Below are 18547 nucleotides of genomic sequence, written 5' to 3'. Positions count from 1 at the left end.
AAAGTGATTTGTGAGCTTTTTCTGTATTTCATACGTTTTATACATGTACCATACGTTTACGACATTCTTTGGCTTTACACTAATTTTCTGAAAATTTCCTATCAAACTATTCCATTTTCATACGAACTGAATTGTGTGGCTGTTTCTGCATTTTATACGTATTATACATGTATAATACGTTTACGACATGTTCTGTTTTTACAATATACTTAAATAGCCCTATACAATCCATTCCACATTCGAACGAAGTGATTTGTCGATGTTTTCCGTAATTTATACGTTTTATACATGTATCATACATTTACGACATTTTCTAATTTTACAGTAATACACTTGAAAATACGTATAAAGCTCATTTGATGTTCCTACGTAATGAATTTTGTACTGTGTCTGCATTTTATACGTTTTATACATGTATCATACGTTTACGACATTATCTATTTTTAAAGAAATTTACTTTAAAAGTCATATACAAAACGTCTTTAGTTCGTACGTAGAGATTTGTATTGTTTTTTCTGCATTTTTACCTTTTATACATGAATCATACGTTTACGACATTTTCTAATATTACAGTAATACAACTTGAAAATTCGTATAAAGCTCAATCGAAGTTTGTACGAAATGATTTTTGCACTGTGTCTGCATTTTATACGTTTTATACATGAATCATACGTTTACGACATTATCGATTTTTAAAGAAATTTACTTTAAATTTCATATACAAAACGTCTTTACTTCGTACGTAGATATTTGAAATCTACTTCTGCATTTTAAACGTTGTATACATGTTCCATACCTTTACGACATTATCTATTTCTACAGAAATTTTCTTAAAATGTCATATACAAAACGTCTTTAGTTCGTACGAAGTTATTTGTATTCTTCTTACGCATTTTTTACGTTTTATACATGTATCATACGTTTACGACATTCTCTATTTTCCCATAAGTTCGCTAAATAAAACCCATACAACCTATCCCAAGTTACCACAAAGTGATTTGTTTGTATTCTTTATATTTCTTACGTTTTTTACATGTCTAATACGTTTATGACATTGCTCCCTTTCTTCGAAAAAATTCCCAGATTAGGTTTTATTTATTTATTTAGGAAAAAATCTGGCCTTAGGCCATATTTTCTCTAATCCATTCAATATTGTAGGCAACCTTAGCATAACCATCAGGGCGGGTGGAACCACACTTGATCACCACAAAACCGGCAACACCAACCAATTTGCCATCGTAGACAGCTGGGCCGCCAGAATCGCCATTACAGGCACCTGCACCCGAGGGATGGGCCAAACAGATCAAGGCATCAGTGAATAAACCAATTTTCGAAGCACAGCCCGTTTTACTGAGAGCCGAGACGGTATACCATTGTAGAATAATAGGTAAATTGGCACCAGCATGTTCCGTCAAACCCCAACCGGAAATTACGACCTCCTCACCGGCTGGCACCTCTTCATCGGCCAATTCAACGGGTTGTATGGTCTCCGAATACTCCAATTCTTCTTCCAATTCCAAAAGGGCCAAATCATTGTAGACTTCATAGCCAGGATGGACAATGACTTTCTTGACATTGATAATTATACCGCCAGCTATGCGATTAATGGTACCAGCACGTACCGTGAAACGTTCAGCGGGGTAGCTGGAGAAAGATAGACAAAATAATTTTCTAAATTCGCACTCATCTTACCAAACTACTTACGGTGTAATGCCTTCGATGACAACACAATGGGCAGCTGTCAGTATCCATTTTTTGTCAATAATGGATCCACCACAGGTGTGGCTGTGATCACGACGCAATGAGATTTGATAGGGGAATTGTTTGGGTACAGCATCATGACCGCCAACAACACGTCCACCCATGGGTGTAGCACAGGCGGCACACAACACAGCACTCAAAACTAGCAAATAATTTAATACAGACATTTCGCAACAGCACCAACTTCCTCCGAAGTAACTATCGGAATGTTTGCAAGGTCCACTTCTATTTATTGCTTTTGATGCGTAACCGATCACTTATTTTGTGGCGATTTTTATTTATTACGACATTATAAATAAATCTAATCGACATTCGGTGATAATTTATATTTTGTAGGGAGATTATCGGCGAGGCTACTATTCTCGTTCGAAGTATGGGTTTTACGTCGAGGCAGAACTAATGTACGAAATGACAGTGGAACAATACAAACAAAATGTCAAAACGGGGGGAAATTTGTTATCTTGTACAGTAAAGTGAACTTGGCCTCTAGCTAAAAACACCTAAGATAACCTTCGGTGGAAATGGAAGGAATTTCCCAAAAATAACGGAATTCCGAATAAGTTCATATTTATAAAAATTTCATGGAAAGCATTCAAAGGGCCATCTGAGCTATAGACGTGGAATTTTAAAATAATATTTTTTCAGGGTCATCCGTACTGTAAATCTTACTTTTTAAGGGCCATCCGAACTATACGCTTTGATTTTTTAATAATATTTTGTAGGATCATCCAGGCTATAAGTACTGGATTTTTATATAAAGCTTTAAGGATCATTCGAGCTACACGTCCATGATTTTTTAAATAAGATTCTAAGGGCCATCCGAGGTGTAAGCGCGGATTTTTAAATAATACTTTTAAAGGACTTACTGAGAACAATTGGTCGTTTCGTTTGAAACACTCAGTGGAGACCCCATATATATATATATATATATATATATTCCTGAGCAGAACAAAATTCTATGTCGATTTCGCCATGTTCGTCTATGTTGAAACACAGCCCAAGTATAAAGGACTTGGCATTATCGGTATTTTAAAATTCCTAGTTCTTAATGCCTTAAAATAAATTTTTCAATATAGGTCCATTATTTAATATGTTGACGGTCCCACCAAATGTAGCTGAGTGTATGGAAGTTGGCATTTCATTTTCTCAGATCATATACGGCCTACTAGAGAATTTACTTTGACATAACTCCCATACAGGTCAAAGTAATGTACAGTCAGAGGTTCGGAGTAAATATTGTAAGGCTAATGTTGGGCAACGATTCGAATATATTTTTCATCCAAAATTATTTTTTTTAAATCCTTCGCCCTGGTTGCAAAAGATAAACAAGTCTAGAGTTACGTAGCTACCCAATATTCTGAATTCATCATTAGCAACCCATATTGTTTCTGAAGCCTGAAAGTATCTCGAGACAACATAATAGGTTTGATTAGCTACTAAAGACATCCAGAATTTCAACATTTATAAATCGACTATCGGAAACTCCCATTGCCGATCATTACAAGGATTCTGTAAAAAACAACGCTGGTCATCATATCCATATAAGACAGGGCAAGAACGATGCGAATGACATTTAAAATATTCCTTGTAAACCTCCCTCTTGAGATCCAGGTCTGTCTTGTAATTATTCATACTCAAGCGCTCTCCAGGAGTTATAGTACATACGTAGGTAGAACTTGGTAGTTGCTTCAAAATGGTGTCATATAGCAGCTTAGTTCATATAATTACCACCAGATGGTGCTGGTACAGACACGAACCATATGTGGTGAATTTCATTATGCAACCTTGTTACCTTTATCAAAGACACAATCCTTGAGGGCAATGACGCTATTTGTCGCGCTCCAGAACTATTCAAATTATATTCTGGCAATAAGCCTGAAAGTATATCGAGTCAACATAATAAGTTCGACTAGCTATTGAAGCCATCCAGAATGTCAACAGTTGCAAATCGAAAATTATTTTATCGAAAACTTCATTTGTCGATCATTACAAGGTTTCTGTAAAAAACAGCGCTGCTCGTCATGTCCATATCAGGCAAGAACGATGCGGATACAATTTTACTTATCAATATTACTTGTAAACCTCCCTCTTGGGTTCCAAGCCTTTCTTGGAATTTCGAATTTGAAAATATAATCTTTCAGCCGGGATAAGGATTGACAGAATAAGCCGCTCCATTGAACCGTGTTTATGTATTCGTAATTATTCATACATAAGCGCTCACCAGGAGTTATAGGTCATACGTAGGCAGTTGCTTCATAACGGGCAGACACCAACCATATGTGGTGAATTGTATTATGCAACCTTGTTATCGTTATCAAAAACACAATGCTAGAGGGCAAATGACCGTCCTCTACACCTGCATATTCACATGTTTCCATCGTAATTCTTAAAATGATACCTTATAGAGTAACATTTCCCCCCATCATCAGCATCAGCATGCATGTCAGAGTGGAAGGTTCATTGGCCAAAGTCTTCATTGTCGGAACTTAACCAATTTAATTAAAATTGGACGCCCTAAAAAGGCATAAAACTCGATTATCATCTTATCATTTATTCCAATTATTTCGTTTATGTCTGTCAGGATCCTAATCTATTTAAGAGAATAAGGCGTAATTTCAAAACATTCACCCTGGTTTTAAAACGTTCAGTTGTTTTAAATTCCCATTGGGAGCCAGTAGATCTTTTACACGAGGAACATATATGTTTGTCAGGAGAGTTATCCCAGGAGAGTTATGTCAGTAGAGTTATCCCATTCTAATGAGAGTTATCCCAATCTGACGTTATAGGACATAAGTAGGTGGAACTTGGAAGTTGCTTCAAAACGGCGTCATTTTACATCTTAGTTCATATAATTACCACCTGATGACGCTGTTATGATTTCAGCGCAGACATCAACCACATGTGGTGAATTGCATTTTGTAACCTTTTTATCGTCATCAAAGACACAAGTGTATCAGAATACGCTCGACAGTAATTACTTGGGCGCTAGTAGATCTTTTACACGAGAAGCAAATAAGTTTGGATCAGCAGTAATGTTTTGGATGAGATGTTGAGAATTATTCTATACGTGTATTGGACACTCAGAGATAATCAGGACAGACTCCATGTGTCTCTACTCATTTTATCTATCAGCTTTCTCGATAAACCAGAATAGGTTTGGACAAACTTTGTACCGTCAGTTTATTCTAATTCATGCTTATAAATTCTCCGATTAGTAGGTAGGTATGTAGTAGAAAAATAGTGGAGTATAGGTATAAGGTTCCGTTCTCATATTATACCACCCATCGATTTGATCTGAAGATTGTCTAAGGAGACATATGTCAAGAAGCGTACTGGAAGCTTGTTGATTACAAGGAGGTAAAATGCTGTGAAATGAGAGAACAATATGTGTTCAGCTAAATTGGAGTAATTCTCGATCGACTGTGTAACTACGTCTCAAGGAGAATGTGGTTAACACTATGCGCCAGAAAAAATCTTGGGTTGTATAGGAGACCACATAGAGTATATATATATATATGATCAGAATTAAATTCTATGCCGATTAGTCATCTCCGGATTTTGATGTCTTTGCCAAAGAATCGGTCGGCTTCAACTTAGTTCCATTTAGAGCTGGGAAACAAATATCTACCATTTGAAAAATTGTTTCTTTGAGTGAATTTGTATATTCTCCTCCACCACACACACACTTACATATCTACCTGTAATTATTGGTTCCAGCTAGTAGTAAAAATTATTGATAAATAAAAAACCAACAAGTCATAAAAACTAATAAAAACCGGTGAATCACTTCACCTTTAAAAAAAATCCCCTATCAAAAAAATAAATTAGGAAATCGATGCGGAATAATTCGAAAATCATTGAAAAAATTAATATTCAATTTATTATTTGTTAAATATTAAATTTTTAAAAAACACAATCAAACACATCTTAAGCTACAACCGATTCAATCCATGACAAATAGTGGACAACATTAGTGAATACATCGGGGAAACGGGAACCACAGGCACCAACAACAAAATTGCTAACACCATACAGTTTATTGTTGTAGACAGCACCATTACCGGCATCACCGTAGCAGCTACCCTCCTTCAAGGGGTGGGCCAAACAGAATTCGGAACTATCAAGCGCACTGTAGGCATTTTTGCAAACCTCCTCAGTGGCCACGGTGAAGCGGTACGAGTTCAATTTGAAGGCTGAATCCGAATTCAATTGTTGACCCCAACCGGCAACCAATAAATTGGTACCATCAGCAGGCAAGCTGTCGCTGGCTGTGGGCAATGTAATGGCGCGGACGCGTTCCGTCCATTCCAAGGCATTTTCCAAAGTTAAAATGGCCAAATTGTTTTTAACATCCGAGTAGTCGGGATTGACGGTAACGGAGGCAACATCAACCAATTTGCCACCCGAAAATTGATTGGTACTGCCAACGCGCACTGCCAAACGTTTGGGGGCGACACTGTAAGGAGGGAAGGGGAATAATTTTTAAATACAAATTTTTCCAATCAAAAAATTAGGGTGCATACTTACACCTTGTTATTTTCATGAACACAGTGGGCCGCTGTCAAAATAAATTTCTGGCCAATAATCGAACCACCACAGATGTGACCACCATCCAAGCGAACCGAGGCCACATAGGGGAAATCTAATTTTTGGGTTTCCTCACCACCCCAAATGCGAGATGTTGGCTGGGCCAAAACACTGGCGGGGCTGGCCAAGGCCCACAGACCGATCAAAACGATTGCCAAACGTGCGGATACCATTGCTTTCATGTGACAACTGAATACTGCTTCCGATTTGCGGCTCAAAACGATTTACTCCCAATAAATAATGGCTATTTTGCTAATTTATTGCCCTGCTAAAGTGGAGGACGTCGTTTGATAAGCGTGCAGTCAATATTTTATATTACGACTTCAAGATTATATTCGGAACTGATAGCCGTTCTTTGGGGTTGTATATTTATTTTCATTTCTTTTCCGCCTGCATTCATTGGGTGTTATCTTATCGTTTATTCTCCAAACTTTTTTTGAGACGTATTTCTATTTTTGTTGTTTCGAGAGAATGAAATTTAATTAATTGTACCTTTTGTTTTACAAGGTGTGAAATTTGTCCCGCAAAAAAATAACACTTCGTTTTATTTAAGTTTGTAAATTTGACATGATAATCGTTCTCAGATATTTTATTGGTAAGGTAGAATTTTTGTCAGGGCCAGGGCAAATTTTACTGATTTTTATAGAGCAACATCATAGCCTCAGACGTGGATTTTTTTAAAGAATTTTTATAGAGCAACATCATAGCCTTAGGCGTGGATTTTTAAAAGATATTTTTAAAAAATCCACGCCTTCGAAAAAATATTTTTAAAAAATCCACGCCTTCGAAAAAATAGTTTTAAAAAATCCACGCCTTCGAAAAAATATTTTTAAAAAATCCACGCCTTCGAAAAAATATTTTTAAAAAATCCAGGCCTTCAAACAAATATTTTTAAAACATCCAGGCCTTCGAAAAAATATTTTTAAAAAATCCAGGCCTTCGAAAAAATATTTTTAAAAAATACAGGCCTTCGAAAAAAATATTTTTAAAAAATCCAGGCCTTCAAACAAATATTTTTAAAAAATCCAGGCCTTCGAAAAAATATTTTTAAAAAATCCAAGCCTTCGAAAAAATATTTTTAAAAAATCCAGGCCTTCAAAAAATATTTTTAAAAAATCCAGGCCTTCAAACAAATATTTCTAAAACATCCACGCCTTCGAAAAAATATTTTTAAAAAATCCAGGCCTTCGAAAAAATATTTTTAAAAAATCCAGGCCTTCGAAAAAATATTTTTAAAAAATCCAGGCCTTCAAACAAATATTTTTAAAACATCCACGCCTTCGAAAAATATTTTTAAAAAATCCAGGCCTTCAAAAAAATATTTTTAAAAAATCCAGGCCTTCGAACAAATATTTTTAAAACATCCACGCCTTCGAAAAAATATTTTTAAAAAATCCAGGCCTTCGAAAAAATATTTTTAAAAAATCCAGGCCTTCGAAAAAATATTTTTAAAAAATCCAGGCCTTCGAAAAAATATTTTTAAAAAATCCAGGCCTTCGAAAAATATTTTTAAAAAATACAGGCCTTCGAAAAAAATATTTTTAAAAAATCCAGGCCTTCGAAAAAATATTTTTAAAAAATCCTTCGAAAAAACATTTTTAAAAAATCCACGTCTTCGACAAATATTTTTAAAAAATCCACGCCTTCGCAAAAATATTTAAAAAAAATCCACGCCTTCGAAAAAAATTTTTAAAAAATCCACGCCTTCGCAAAAATATTTAAAAAAATCGAAAATATTTTCCAAAAATCCACGCCTTCGAAAATATATTTTTAAAAAATTAAAACACATTTAAAAACCAGTTAGGAAAGAAGTAAAGTCGGACGGGACCGACTATATTATACCCTTCACCACTTATATATTCAACAGATGAATCCTAACAGACGTCGCATTCTTAAAGGACCAGTAAAATGAAATTGGATCCATAAACATGTCATTCTACAACCGATCCTAAATTTTTCATTTGGTCAGATATAGAAGCTATATCTTAATCTGAACCGATTTCAGGAAAAGTAACACACATCATTCGTGCAAATCGAAAGATATATAGGGACTTTGGTGCACCATTTACATTAAATCGTACGAAAATATGTATGGGAGCTATATCTAAATCTGAACCGATTTCCACGAAACTCAACACACATCATTCTCGACTAAATTTAGTGTGCTATACCAAATTTCGTGTGAATAGAAAAATATTTAGGTACTTTGGCCCACCATTTACCTTAAATCGGACGGAAGTATATATGGGAGCTATATATACATCTGAACCGATTTTTACGAAACTCAGCACACATTATTATAGTTTAAATTTAGTACGCTATGCAAAATTTCGTGCAAATCGAAACATATATAGGAACTTTGGTGCACCATTTACATTAAATCGGACGAAAATATATATGGGAGCTATATCTTAATCTGAACCGATTTTCAAGAAATTTTACATACATCATTCTAGACTCAAGTCAGTACCCTATGACAAATTTCGTGTAAATCGAAAGATATATAGGGACTTTGGTACACCATTTACCTTAAATCGGACGAAACTATATATGGGAGCTATATCTTAATCTTAACCGATTTTCAAGAAATTTTACATACATCATTCTAGACTCAAGTCAGTACCCTATGACAAATTTCGTGCAAATCGAAAGATATATAGGGACTTTGGTACACCATTTACCTTAAATCGGACGAAACTATATATGGGAGCTATATCTAAATCTGAACAGATTTTCTCGAAACTTGGCACACATCATTCTGGAACTAATTCACCAGTCTATGCCAAATTTCGTGCAAATCTAAAGATATATAGGGACTTTGGTGCACCAATTACCTTAAATCGGACGAAAATATATATGGCAGCTATATCTAAATCTGAACCGATTTTCTTGAATTTCAATAGGGTTCGTCCTTGGGCCAAATAAGTGACTTTTGCCAAATTTCATCCAAATCGGATCATAAATGCGACCTGTACTTTGTTTACAATTTAACATGGAGAGACGGACGGACGGACATGCATAAATCGACTCAGAAGGTGATTCTATGCATATCTCAAAAGGAACCATGTGTCTGTCTCGTTTCCTTTTGTCTGTTACAAACATATGCACAAAGACATAATACCCTGTACCACAGTGTGGTGAAGGGTAGAAAAAACCTCCTTTCAATTGTGTGTTCGAAAAAACTTGATCTGCACCGAACCATTAAACCCAACATTAATAACAATTAACTCCAATAAAAATATTTCTGTGACCCTAAATATGTTGACCACTAAATAAAATCCAATCGTCTACTGATATTGATAATCTTTATGATCCGCTGCCATAAAAAAACAAATAGTTCATAATAAACCCGATTGTTCGGGTTTGCCACTTATCGCAAAAACACAACAAATATATGACACACTTTCTTTGTAGTTGTTGTTTTTTTTATTAATTTATTTCCAAAAAATTAAAAAAAAATGTTTTTAAGCCAAAAGGCTATCAATCCATTCTCTGTAGACAGAAACCTTTGTGCTAATGTCAGGATATTTGGTAGCACAGCCGCCAAAGGCAAAACTGGCAACGGAAATCAATTGCTTGCCACTGACAACACCGGCACCTTCATCACCACGGCAGATACCAGTACCAGCTGGGTGTTGCAAGCAGACGATTGAATCGTAGCCATAACCGGCTTGCAATTCACATTCCGCGGCACTCAATACGGACATGGAGACCTGTTGCAATTTGTAGGGCGAAGCATTGGACTGGTCAAGACCCCAACCGGTAACGGTGACGGGAGTACCTTCTTCGTAAACTTCATCGGCAGCGGCCAACTCAATTTTGTTGATCTTCTCGGTGAATTCCAAAGATTCCTTCAGGAAGACAACGGCAAGGTTGTGCAAAAAGTTACCGCTTGAGGGATGGATGACAATCGAGTTGCAGCCGACAATTTTACCACCAGCATACTGGTTAATGCTGCCAACACGCACAGAGCAGTCATTGCTGTCAATGCTGTAATTTCAAAAAGCAAACCGTAAAAACAAAAGGAAATCTCCACCCCTGTCCGATGTTCAAACTTACGGTTCGGTTGCAACTTTGGTTACACAGCTGGCTGCGGTCAAAACGGCATTATTGGCAATAAGGCTACCGGTACACACATGAGCATCCTTGACACGAACCGACACAACATGAGGATGTTGATTTGTGGCCGCATCACTGCCACCCCAAATTCTGGAGCTGGGGCTAGCCGAAGCTACAGCGAAGAGAACGGCGAACAATGCGCAGGAGATAAAACGTTTACCAGCCATGACGTTAAAAATCATACTAACCATTTCGGCGTTAATTTATATTTTGACCAAGAAGTGGTGGTTGGCTGGGCGGCGGCATATCATGGCTCCGTCGTATTGGTCATAAATTGGCTATATATTCTTTGATCTAATCAAATACTTCACAGCCAAAGCGATTGAAAAATAAACACGAAATTCGATAACACAATTGTGTCGAATATTAAAAAAATGTACACAAACATTTCCAAGAGAGGTACATAGAGGTACAAGAAAACAATTAACTACTGTAAAGAGCAAAGTCGTAAATGTCAGGGGTTCCCAAATCGCAACTAAAATAAAGTTCGATCTATCAATCAGAATTTTTAGGGTCAATTATAAGGTCCTCCATATAGAAAATGCTCAGATCTATCTTATAGCTTTTAGAATAAATACCTCTCTCAAAGGTCTTTCTATTATCGAAAAATGTCCTAAGGCCTATCATGAATAAAGTGTTCTCTCTTTCTGTTATCTCTCTCCCTCTTCCGATCCCATAAATTTTCTCCACGCCCCAACCGCTTGGTTTCCCCAAAATCTTTATCATATTATAGTTAAGAAATCATTACGACCATCATCACAATTTCCGATTAGATACCTCAACATGGAATCTCCAGAATCGAAATAAAAAAATTATTATCTTAATCTTTTTATGGGCATTAAATTATCTGCCCTATTGACAAATTGTAAACTATTCTGAAATAAACTTTTCCAATAGCCGCCGCAGTGTCATAAATAATATCTAGGTAGCGCCAAAAAAAAAAAAAAAAATACCTAACAAGCTCTCACCTCTAAGACGTCATTGGTTTTGAGTCCAAAGTAAACTTCATCGCCAGCGGCCAACTCAATTTTGTTGATCTTCTCGGTGAATTCCAAAGATTCCTTCAGGAAGACAACGGCAAGGTTATGCAAAAAGTTACCGCTTGAGGGTAACTCAAGGCGTGGATTTTTTAAAGACTCGAGCCGTGGATTTTTTAAAGATTCGATTTCAAAGCCTACCGCAGGCGTGGATTTTTTAAAGACTCAATTTTCAAGGCCTATCCAAGGCGTGTATTTTTTAAGGACTCGATTTTCAAGGCCTATCCAATGCGTGGATTTTTTAAAGACTAGTTTTTCAAGGCCTATCCAAGGCGTGAATTTCTTAAAGACTCGATTTTCAAGGCCTATCCAAGGCGTGGATTTTTTAAAGACTCAATTTTCAAGGCCTACCCAAGGCGTGTATTTTTTAAGGACTCGATTTTCAAGGCCTATCCAAGGCGTGGATTTTTTAAGGACTCGATTTTCAAGGCCTATTTAAGGCGTGGTTTTTTTAGGACTCGATTTTCAATACCTATCCAAGGCGTGGATTTTTTAAGGACTCGATTTTCAAGGCCTATCCAAGGCATGGATTTTTTAAGGACTCGATTTTCACGGCCTATCCAAGGCGTGGATTTTTTAAGGACTCGATTTTCAAGGCCTATTTAAGGCGTGGATTTTTTAAGGACTCGATTTTCAAGGCCTATTTAAGGCGTGGATTTTTTAAGGACTCGATTTTCAAGGCCTATTTAAGGCGTGGATTTTTTAAGGACTCGATTTTCAAGGCCTATTTAAGGCGTGGATTTTTTAAGGACTCGATTTTCAAGGCCTATTTAAGGCGTGGATTTTTTAAGGACTCGATTTTCAAGGCCTATTTAAGGCGTGGATTTTTTAAAGACTCGATTTTCAAGGCCTATCCAAGGCGTGGATTTTTTAAAGACTCGATTTTCAAGGCCTATCCAAGGCGTGTATTTTTTAAGGACTCGATTTTCAAGGCCTATTTAAGGCGTGGATTTTTTAAGGACTCTCGATTTTCAAGGCCTATTTAAGGCGTGGATTTTTTAAGGACTCGATTTTCAAGGCCTATCCAAGGCGTGGATTTTTTAAAGACTCGATTTTCAAGGCCTATCCAAGGCGTGGATTTTTTAAAGACTCGATTTTCAAGGCCTATCCAAGGCGTGGATTTTTTAAAGACTCGATTTTCAAGGCCTATCCAAGGCGTGGATTTTTTAAGGACTCGATTTTCAAGGCCTATCCAAGGCGTGGATTTTTTAAAGACTCGATTTTCAAGGCCTATCCAAGGCGTGGATTTTTTAAAGACTAGTTTTTCAAGGCCTATCCAAGGCGTGGATTTTTTAAAGACTCGATTTTCAAGGCCTGCCCAAGGCGTGGATTTTTTAAAGACTCGATTTTCAAGGCCTGCCCAAGGCGTGGATTTTTTAAAGACTCGATTTTCAAGGCCTATTTAAGGCGTGGATTTTTTAAGGACTCGATTTTCAAGGCCTATCCTGGCCGATATAATGATTTTTTTTTCCTTTTTTTTTATTAATTTGCGAATTTCTGGACTACGGTTTCGAGTAGACGATAAGAATGATATGTAATGAATGAAATTTCGTGTTGAGGCCACACTTCTCTCATGTGCGCAATGGCCGTAAGAACAGAACATAATCTGGACAATAAATTATCTTCTGCTGATTTCATTTTTTTCGCTGTCATCATTAAATCAGTTTTCAATTTCAAAATAATTCTCTCTCACATACGAGATAAGATTATTTATTTTTGCTGCGAAAAGTCTGCCCATATATCAATCTAACATAGATCCAAAAGGAATGATTTTGCCCGCCCCCTTTCCGAACTCGTACAAAATACATACATATAAAAACATCTGAGGTTCGGAAATAGCCATTCAGTTATTTCGGTACATTCCTGAAGTTATGTTGCGGTTCGTTGTTGTGGGTCTGTTGTTGGCAGTGGCCGCTGTTAGCGCCTTGCCAAATCCTGATGGTCGCATTGTGGGTGGTGTCGATGCTGAGGTTGGCCAGTTCCCTCATCAGGTATCGCTGCAACGCGAAGATGGTTCCCACACCTGTGGTGGTTCCATTATCAGTGACAAATACATTTTGACGGCTGCTCATTGTGTTGTGGCCGGTAATGGTGTTGAACCGTAAGTGCTTTCAAAATTTAGATAAAAATTCCATTTAAAAAAATCGCCACTTCTCCCCTAGTTTGCCTCCTCAATATTTCCAAGTTCGCTGCGGCAGCATTCAACGCATGGTCGGCGGTGAATTGCGCAAAATCAAGCGCATCATTGTCAACAAGACCTATGGCAATTTCCTCAACGATGTTGCCCTCTTGGAATTGGAAACCCCCTTGAAATGGACCGACAACATTAAACCCATCGAAATGGCCGATGAAGAGGTACCCACTGGCTCAGAAGTCATTATTTCCGGTTGGGGTCGTTTGTATACCAATGGCCCAATTCCCCAACGTTTGCAATGGAACACCGTCAAGGCCTTGACCACTGATGAATGCGGCTCAGCCATTGGTATGGGTTATGACAGCTTGATCTGTTTGGCCCATCCCGCCAATAATGGTGCCTGCAATGGTGATTCCGGTGGTCCAGCTACCTACAATGGTAAATTGGTCGGTGTTGCCGGTTTCGTTGTCGATGGTTGCGGTAGCAGCAATCCTGATGGTTATGCCAAGGTTGCGCATCACAAGCAATGGATTTTGGAAAATATGACAGCCTAAGAATCGAAATAAATCAAGTAATTACTTTTTTAAATTGGGGATTTTATTGAAATTTAAAAAAAAGTTTAGGTCGAGGATTCATTTAAAAAACAAAATGTTTTCAAGGCCTAGCCAAGGCGTGGATTTTTTAAATACTCGATTTTCCAGGCCTGTCCAAGGCGTGGATTTTTTAAAAACTCGATTTTCAAGGCCCATCCAAGGCGTGGATTTTTTAAAGACTAGCTTTTCAAGGCCTATCCAAAGCGTGGATTTTTTAAAAACTTGATTTTCAAGGCCCATCCAAGGCGTGGATTTTTTAAAGACTAGCTTTTCAAGGCCTATCCAAGGCGTGGATTTTTTAAAGACTAGTTTTTCAAGGCCTATCCATGGCGTGGATTTTTTAAACACTAGTTTTTCAAGGCCTATCCAAGGCCTGGATTTTTTAATGTTTTTCAAGTCCTACCCAAGGCCTGGATTTTTTAAAGACTAGTTTTTCAAGTCCTACCCAAGGCCTGGATTTTTTAAAGACTAGTTTTTCAAGTCCTACCCAAGGCCTGGATTTTTTAAAGACTAGTTTTTCAAGGCCTATCCAAGGCGTGGATTTTTTAAAGACTAGTTTTTCAAGGCCTATCCAAGGCGTGGATTTTTTAAAAGACTCGATTTTCAAGTCCTACCCAAGGCGTAATTTTTTTTAAGAGTAGTTTTTCAAGTCCTACCCAAGGCGTGGATTTTTTAAAGACTAGTTTTTCAAGGCCTATCCAAGGCGTGGATTTTTTAAAGACTCGATTTTCAAGGCCTATCCAAGGCGTGGATTTTTTAAAGACTCGATTTTCAAGGCCTATCCAAGGCGTGATTTTTTTAAGAGTAGTTTTTCAAGTCCTACCCAAAGCGTGGATTTTTTAAAGACTAGTTTTTCAAGGCCTATCTAAGGCGTGAACTTTTTAAAGACTAGTTTTTCAAGGCCTATCCGAAGAGTAGATTTTTTTAAAGACTAGTTTTTCAAGGCCTCTCCAAGGCGTTGATATTTTAAAGACTAGTTTTTCAAGGCCTATCCGAAGAGTAGATTTTTTTAAAGACAAGTTTTTCAAGGCCTCTCCAAGGCGTGTAGTTTTTAAAGACTAGTTTTTCAAGGCCTATGCAAGGCGTGCAGTTTTTAAAGACTAGTTTTTCAAGGCCTATCTAAGCCGTGCAGTTTTTAAAGACTAGTTTTTCAAGGCCTATCCAAGGCGTGGATTTTTTAAAGACTAGATTTTCAAGACCCATCCATAACGTGAATTTTTTAAAAAATCTATTTTCAAGGTCTATCCAAATCGTGTATTTTTTAAAAGTTCAATTTTCAAGGCCTATCCAAGGCGTGGATTTTTTAAAACCTCGATTTTCAAGGCCTATCCAAGGTGTGGATTTTTTAAAGACTCGATTTTCAAGGCCTATCCAAGGCGTGGATTTTTTAAAGACAAGGCCTATTCAAGGCGTGGATTTTTTAAAGACTCGATTTTCAAGGCCTATCCAAGGCGTGGTTTTTTTAAAGAATCGATTTTCAAGGCATATCCAAGGCGTGGATTTTTTAAAGACTCGATTTTCAAGGCCTATCCAAGGAGTGGATTTTTTAATGGTTCGACTTTCAAGGCCTATCCAAGGCGTGGATTTTTTAAAGACTAGTTTTTCAAGGCCTATCCAAGGCGTGCAGTTTTTAAAGACTAGTTTTTCAAGGCCTATCCAAGGCGTGCAGTTTTTAAAGATTATTTTTTCGAGGCCTATCCAAGGCGTGCAGTTTTTAAAGACTAGTTTTTCAACTAGAGGCTCACTTTAGTTCACCTACAGAGGTTCCATTGAGCTTCTATCATTATTTACTCTTCAGTTATTTTTTTTTATTTTCCATATACAAAAATTACAATTCCATAGTCTTTTGAATCCATTCATAATGCTCCGCAACACTGGTGAAAATATCCGGCAACAGGCTACCACATTCACCCATTACGACGGAAGCAATGCCCACAACTTTTCCATTATATACGGCGGGACCACCAAAATCACCCATGCAGATGCCATTTTTACGTGGATGACTCATGCAGAGGATATCGGGATCTGAACGACCCAATACTCGGGTACACTCCATGCTATCGACGACGGTAGCACCATTGATCTGCAAATAACGATACATATCCGTCTGGCCCTCTTTGGTGCGACCCCAACCGGAAATTTCAACATCAGCGTTTAGAGGTGGATTCGTCTGAGCCAATTCAATTGGTTGAATGTAGTCAGAGAAGACCAAAGGCTGGGTGAGTTTTAGCAGGGCAATACCAGTTGAGAGATCATGATAATTGGGATTAACCGTGATCTCCTCGACAACGATGCGTACACCACCGGAATACAGATCGGTGGTGCCAGCGGTGAAACTGAACATTTGTGGTGGCCAACTGGAGGGGGGAGAGAAAAAATGATTTTTATTTTAAAATGGTTTGGATTTGGGCATGTTCTACATCCAACTTACGGTCTATCACTGCCAGCCGAACACACACAATACAACGAGGTGAGGGCATAGCGTTCACTCAAAATCACCGCTCCACAAGTGTATAGACCGGCAATTGACAAAGCTGCCTGATAGGGTATTTGACCGGGCACAGCATCATCACCACCAGCAATGCGAGCTTGAGGTGCCGCCCAGGCACCACCAATAACAATGGCAAATATGCCGATTGTGGCCAGAAGAGTTATTTGTTTCATATTTCAACTTGAACTGATGTGCTCCATGGGAAATTGCATACTTCTTATATAGGTTAGAGATAAAATAATTTGGAACCTCTCTAGGTGGTCTAATCAATGATTAGAAATTGTCTATGTTGGAGTCTTATCTGGTGGAACACTCTGTTCGGAGTTGTCATTGTTGTCTTATCTTAGGCCTGCTGCCTGAAGATACTGAAGTTAATATTGCGAATAGATTTTTTACAGTGGGTCTAAAAGGTGGAGAGTAAACAATAGGTGTATTTTTCAGGAGGTCCCACGAAGCGTGAACATTTTTCCAGGTCTATCCAAGGCGTGGATTTTTTAAAGGACAGGTTTTCAATGGCTACCCTAGGCGTGGATTTTTTAAAGGACAGGTTTTCAATGGCTACCCTAGGCGTGGATTTTTTAAAAAACAGTTTTTCAATGGCTACCCTAGGCTTGGATTTTTTAAAGAACAGTTTTTCAATGGCTACCCTAGGCGCGGATTTTTTAAGGAACAGGTTTTCAATGGCTACCCTAGGCGTGGATTTTTTAAGGAAAAGTTTTTCAATGGCTACCCTAGGCGTGGATTTTTTAAGGAACAGTTTTTCAATGGTTAACCTAGGCGTAGATTTTTTAAGGGACAGTTTTTCAATGGTTAACCTAGGCGTAGATTTTTTAAGGGACAGTTTTTCAATGGTTAAACTAGGCGTAGATTTTTTAAGGGACAGTTTTTCAATGGTTAACCTAGGCGTAGATTTTTTAAGGGACAGTTTTTCAATGGTTAACCTAGGCGTAGATTTTTTAAGGGACAGTTTTTCAATGGTTAACCTAGGCGTAGATTTTTTAAGGGACAGTTTTTCAATGGTTAACCTAGGCGTAGATTTTTTAAGGGACAGTTTTTCAATGGTTAACCTAGGCGTAGATTTTTTAAGGGACAGTTTTTCAATGGTTAACCTAGGCGTAGATTTTTTAAAGGACAGTTTTTCAATGGTTAACCTAGGCGTAGATTTTTTAAGGGACAGTTTTTCAATGGTTAACCTAGGCGTAGATTTTTTAAGGGACAGTTTTTCAATGGTTAACCTAGGCGTAGATTTTTTAAGGGACAGTTTTTCAATGGTTAACCTAGGCGTAGATTTTTTAAGGGACAGTTTTTCAATGGTTAACCTAGGCGTAGATTTTTTAAGGGACAGTTTTTCAATGGTTAACCTAGGCGTAGATTTTTTAAGGGACAGTTTTTCAATGGTTAACCTAGGCGTAGATTTTTTAAGGGACAGTTTTTCAATGGTTAACCTAGGCGTAGATTTTTTAAGGGACAGTTTTTCAATGGTTAACCTAGGCGTAGATTTTTTAAGGGACAGTTTTTCAATGGCTACCTCGCGACCTTCAGATCATCTACCAGGCCTTCAGCTCTTGATTACCATCTTCCATTCAACTCGTCTTTAGAAAACTCCCTACACTTCAGTCCCGTCACCATCTTCAATACCTCACTGTACCCGATTTTTGTTCTGTTCAGACCACAAGATAATGGCAACATTTTTCATTATTCTATAAATTAATAGTTCAAATCGGGGAGAAAATATTTAATTTAACAAAATAAAATAATTGTTGTTGTACGTATGCATTATTTCTTCTAGATATTTTTTATCTTCTAGGAAAGCATTTTGAAATAT

General features: G+C 37.5%; 4 protein-coding genes across 4 annotated transcripts; 1 reads left to right on the top strand and 3 right to left on the bottom strand.

Moving 5' to 3' along the window:
- Positions 1-1121: 1121 nt before the first annotated feature.
- LOC133334522 (transmembrane protease serine 2-like) lies at positions 1122-6585 on the bottom strand. The gene is made up of 5 exons (XM_061542835.1): positions 6289-6585; positions 5701-6217; positions 5452-5459; positions 1705-1959; positions 1122-1644 (listed from the first exon to the last, which is right to left on the bottom strand). Exons 1-5 carry the CDS (start codon positions 6528-6530, stop codon positions 1122-1124), a joined length of 1545 nt encoding a protein of 514 aa, XP_061398819.1. The 5' UTR covers positions 6531-6585.
- Positions 6586-9812: 3227 nt separating this feature from the next.
- LOC133334521 (chymotrypsin-1) lies at positions 9813-10634 on the bottom strand. Its single transcript, XM_061542834.1, has 2 exons — positions 10408-10634; positions 9813-10338 (listed from the first exon to the last, which is right to left on the bottom strand). The coding sequence occupies exons 1-2, from the start codon at positions 10632-10634 to the stop codon at positions 9813-9815; spliced, it is 753 nt and encodes a 250-aa protein (XP_061398818.1).
- Positions 10635-13086: 2452 nt separating this feature from the next.
- On the top strand, positions 13087-14192 carry LOC133334520 (serine protease SP24D-like). Its single transcript, XM_061542833.1, has 3 exons — positions 13087-13092; positions 13352-13605; positions 13667-14192. The coding sequence occupies exons 1-3, from the start codon at positions 13087-13089 to the stop codon at positions 14190-14192; spliced, it is 786 nt and encodes a 261-aa protein (XP_061398817.1).
- A 1867-nt stretch (positions 14193-16059) lies between these two features.
- Positions 16060-16895, bottom strand: LOC133334518 (serine protease SP24D). The gene is made up of 2 exons (XM_061542832.1): positions 16663-16895; positions 16060-16588 (listed from the first exon to the last, which is right to left on the bottom strand). Exons 1-2 carry the CDS (start codon positions 16893-16895, stop codon positions 16060-16062), a joined length of 762 nt encoding a protein of 253 aa, XP_061398816.1.
- Positions 16896-18547: the final 1652 nt, after the last annotated feature.

The sequence above is a fragment of the Musca vetustissima genome, unplaced genomic scaffold (assembly GCF_032173495.1).
Source record: "Musca vetustissima isolate MV318-11 ecotype Yass unplaced genomic scaffold, APGP_CSIRO_Mvet_v1 utg145819, whole genome shotgun sequence".
NCBI classification, from domain to species: Eukaryota; Metazoa; Arthropoda; class Insecta; order Diptera; family Muscidae; genus Musca; species Musca vetustissima.
The sequence above is the reverse complement of the archived record's forward strand: the minus strand, read 5'-3'. Positions and strand labels throughout refer to the sequence as shown.

Excerpts from the sequence above, each read along its gene's own strand:
- LOC133334521 (XM_061542834.1), bottom strand. The coding sequence starts at position 10,634 with ATGGCTGGTAAACGTTTTATCTCCTGCGCATTGTTCGCCGTTCTCTTC. Across the intron at positions 10,339-10,407 it reads ACCAAAGTTGCAACCGAACC|CATTGACAGCAATGACTGCT; the intron begins GTAAGTTTGAAC and ends TTGAAATTACAG.
- LOC133334520 (XM_061542833.1), top strand. Across the intron at positions 13,606-13,666 it reads GCCGGTAATGGTGTTGAACC|TTTGCCTCCTCAATATTTCC; the intron begins GTAAGTGCTTTC and ends CTTCTCCCCTAG.
- LOC133334518 (XM_061542832.1), bottom strand. The coding sequence starts at position 16,895 with ATGAAACAAATAACTCTTCTGGCCACAATCGGCATATTTGCCATTGTT. Across the intron at positions 16,589-16,662 it reads TCGGCTGGCAGTGATAGACC|TTGGCCACCACAAATGTTCA; the intron begins GTAAGTTGGATG and ends TCCCCCCTCCAG.
- LOC133334522 (XM_061542835.1), bottom strand. The coding sequence starts at position 6,530 with ATGAAAGCAATGGTATCCGCACGTTTGGCAATCGTTTTGATCGGTCTG. Across the intron at positions 6,218-6,288 it reads GTTCATGAAAATAACAAGGT|TGTCGCCCCCAAACGTTTGG; the intron begins GTAAGTATGCAC and ends CCCTCCTTACAG. Across the intron at positions 1,645-1,704 it reads GTCATCGAAGGCATTACACC|CTACCCCGCTGAACGTTTCA; the intron begins GTAAGTAGTTTG and ends ATCTTTCTCCAG.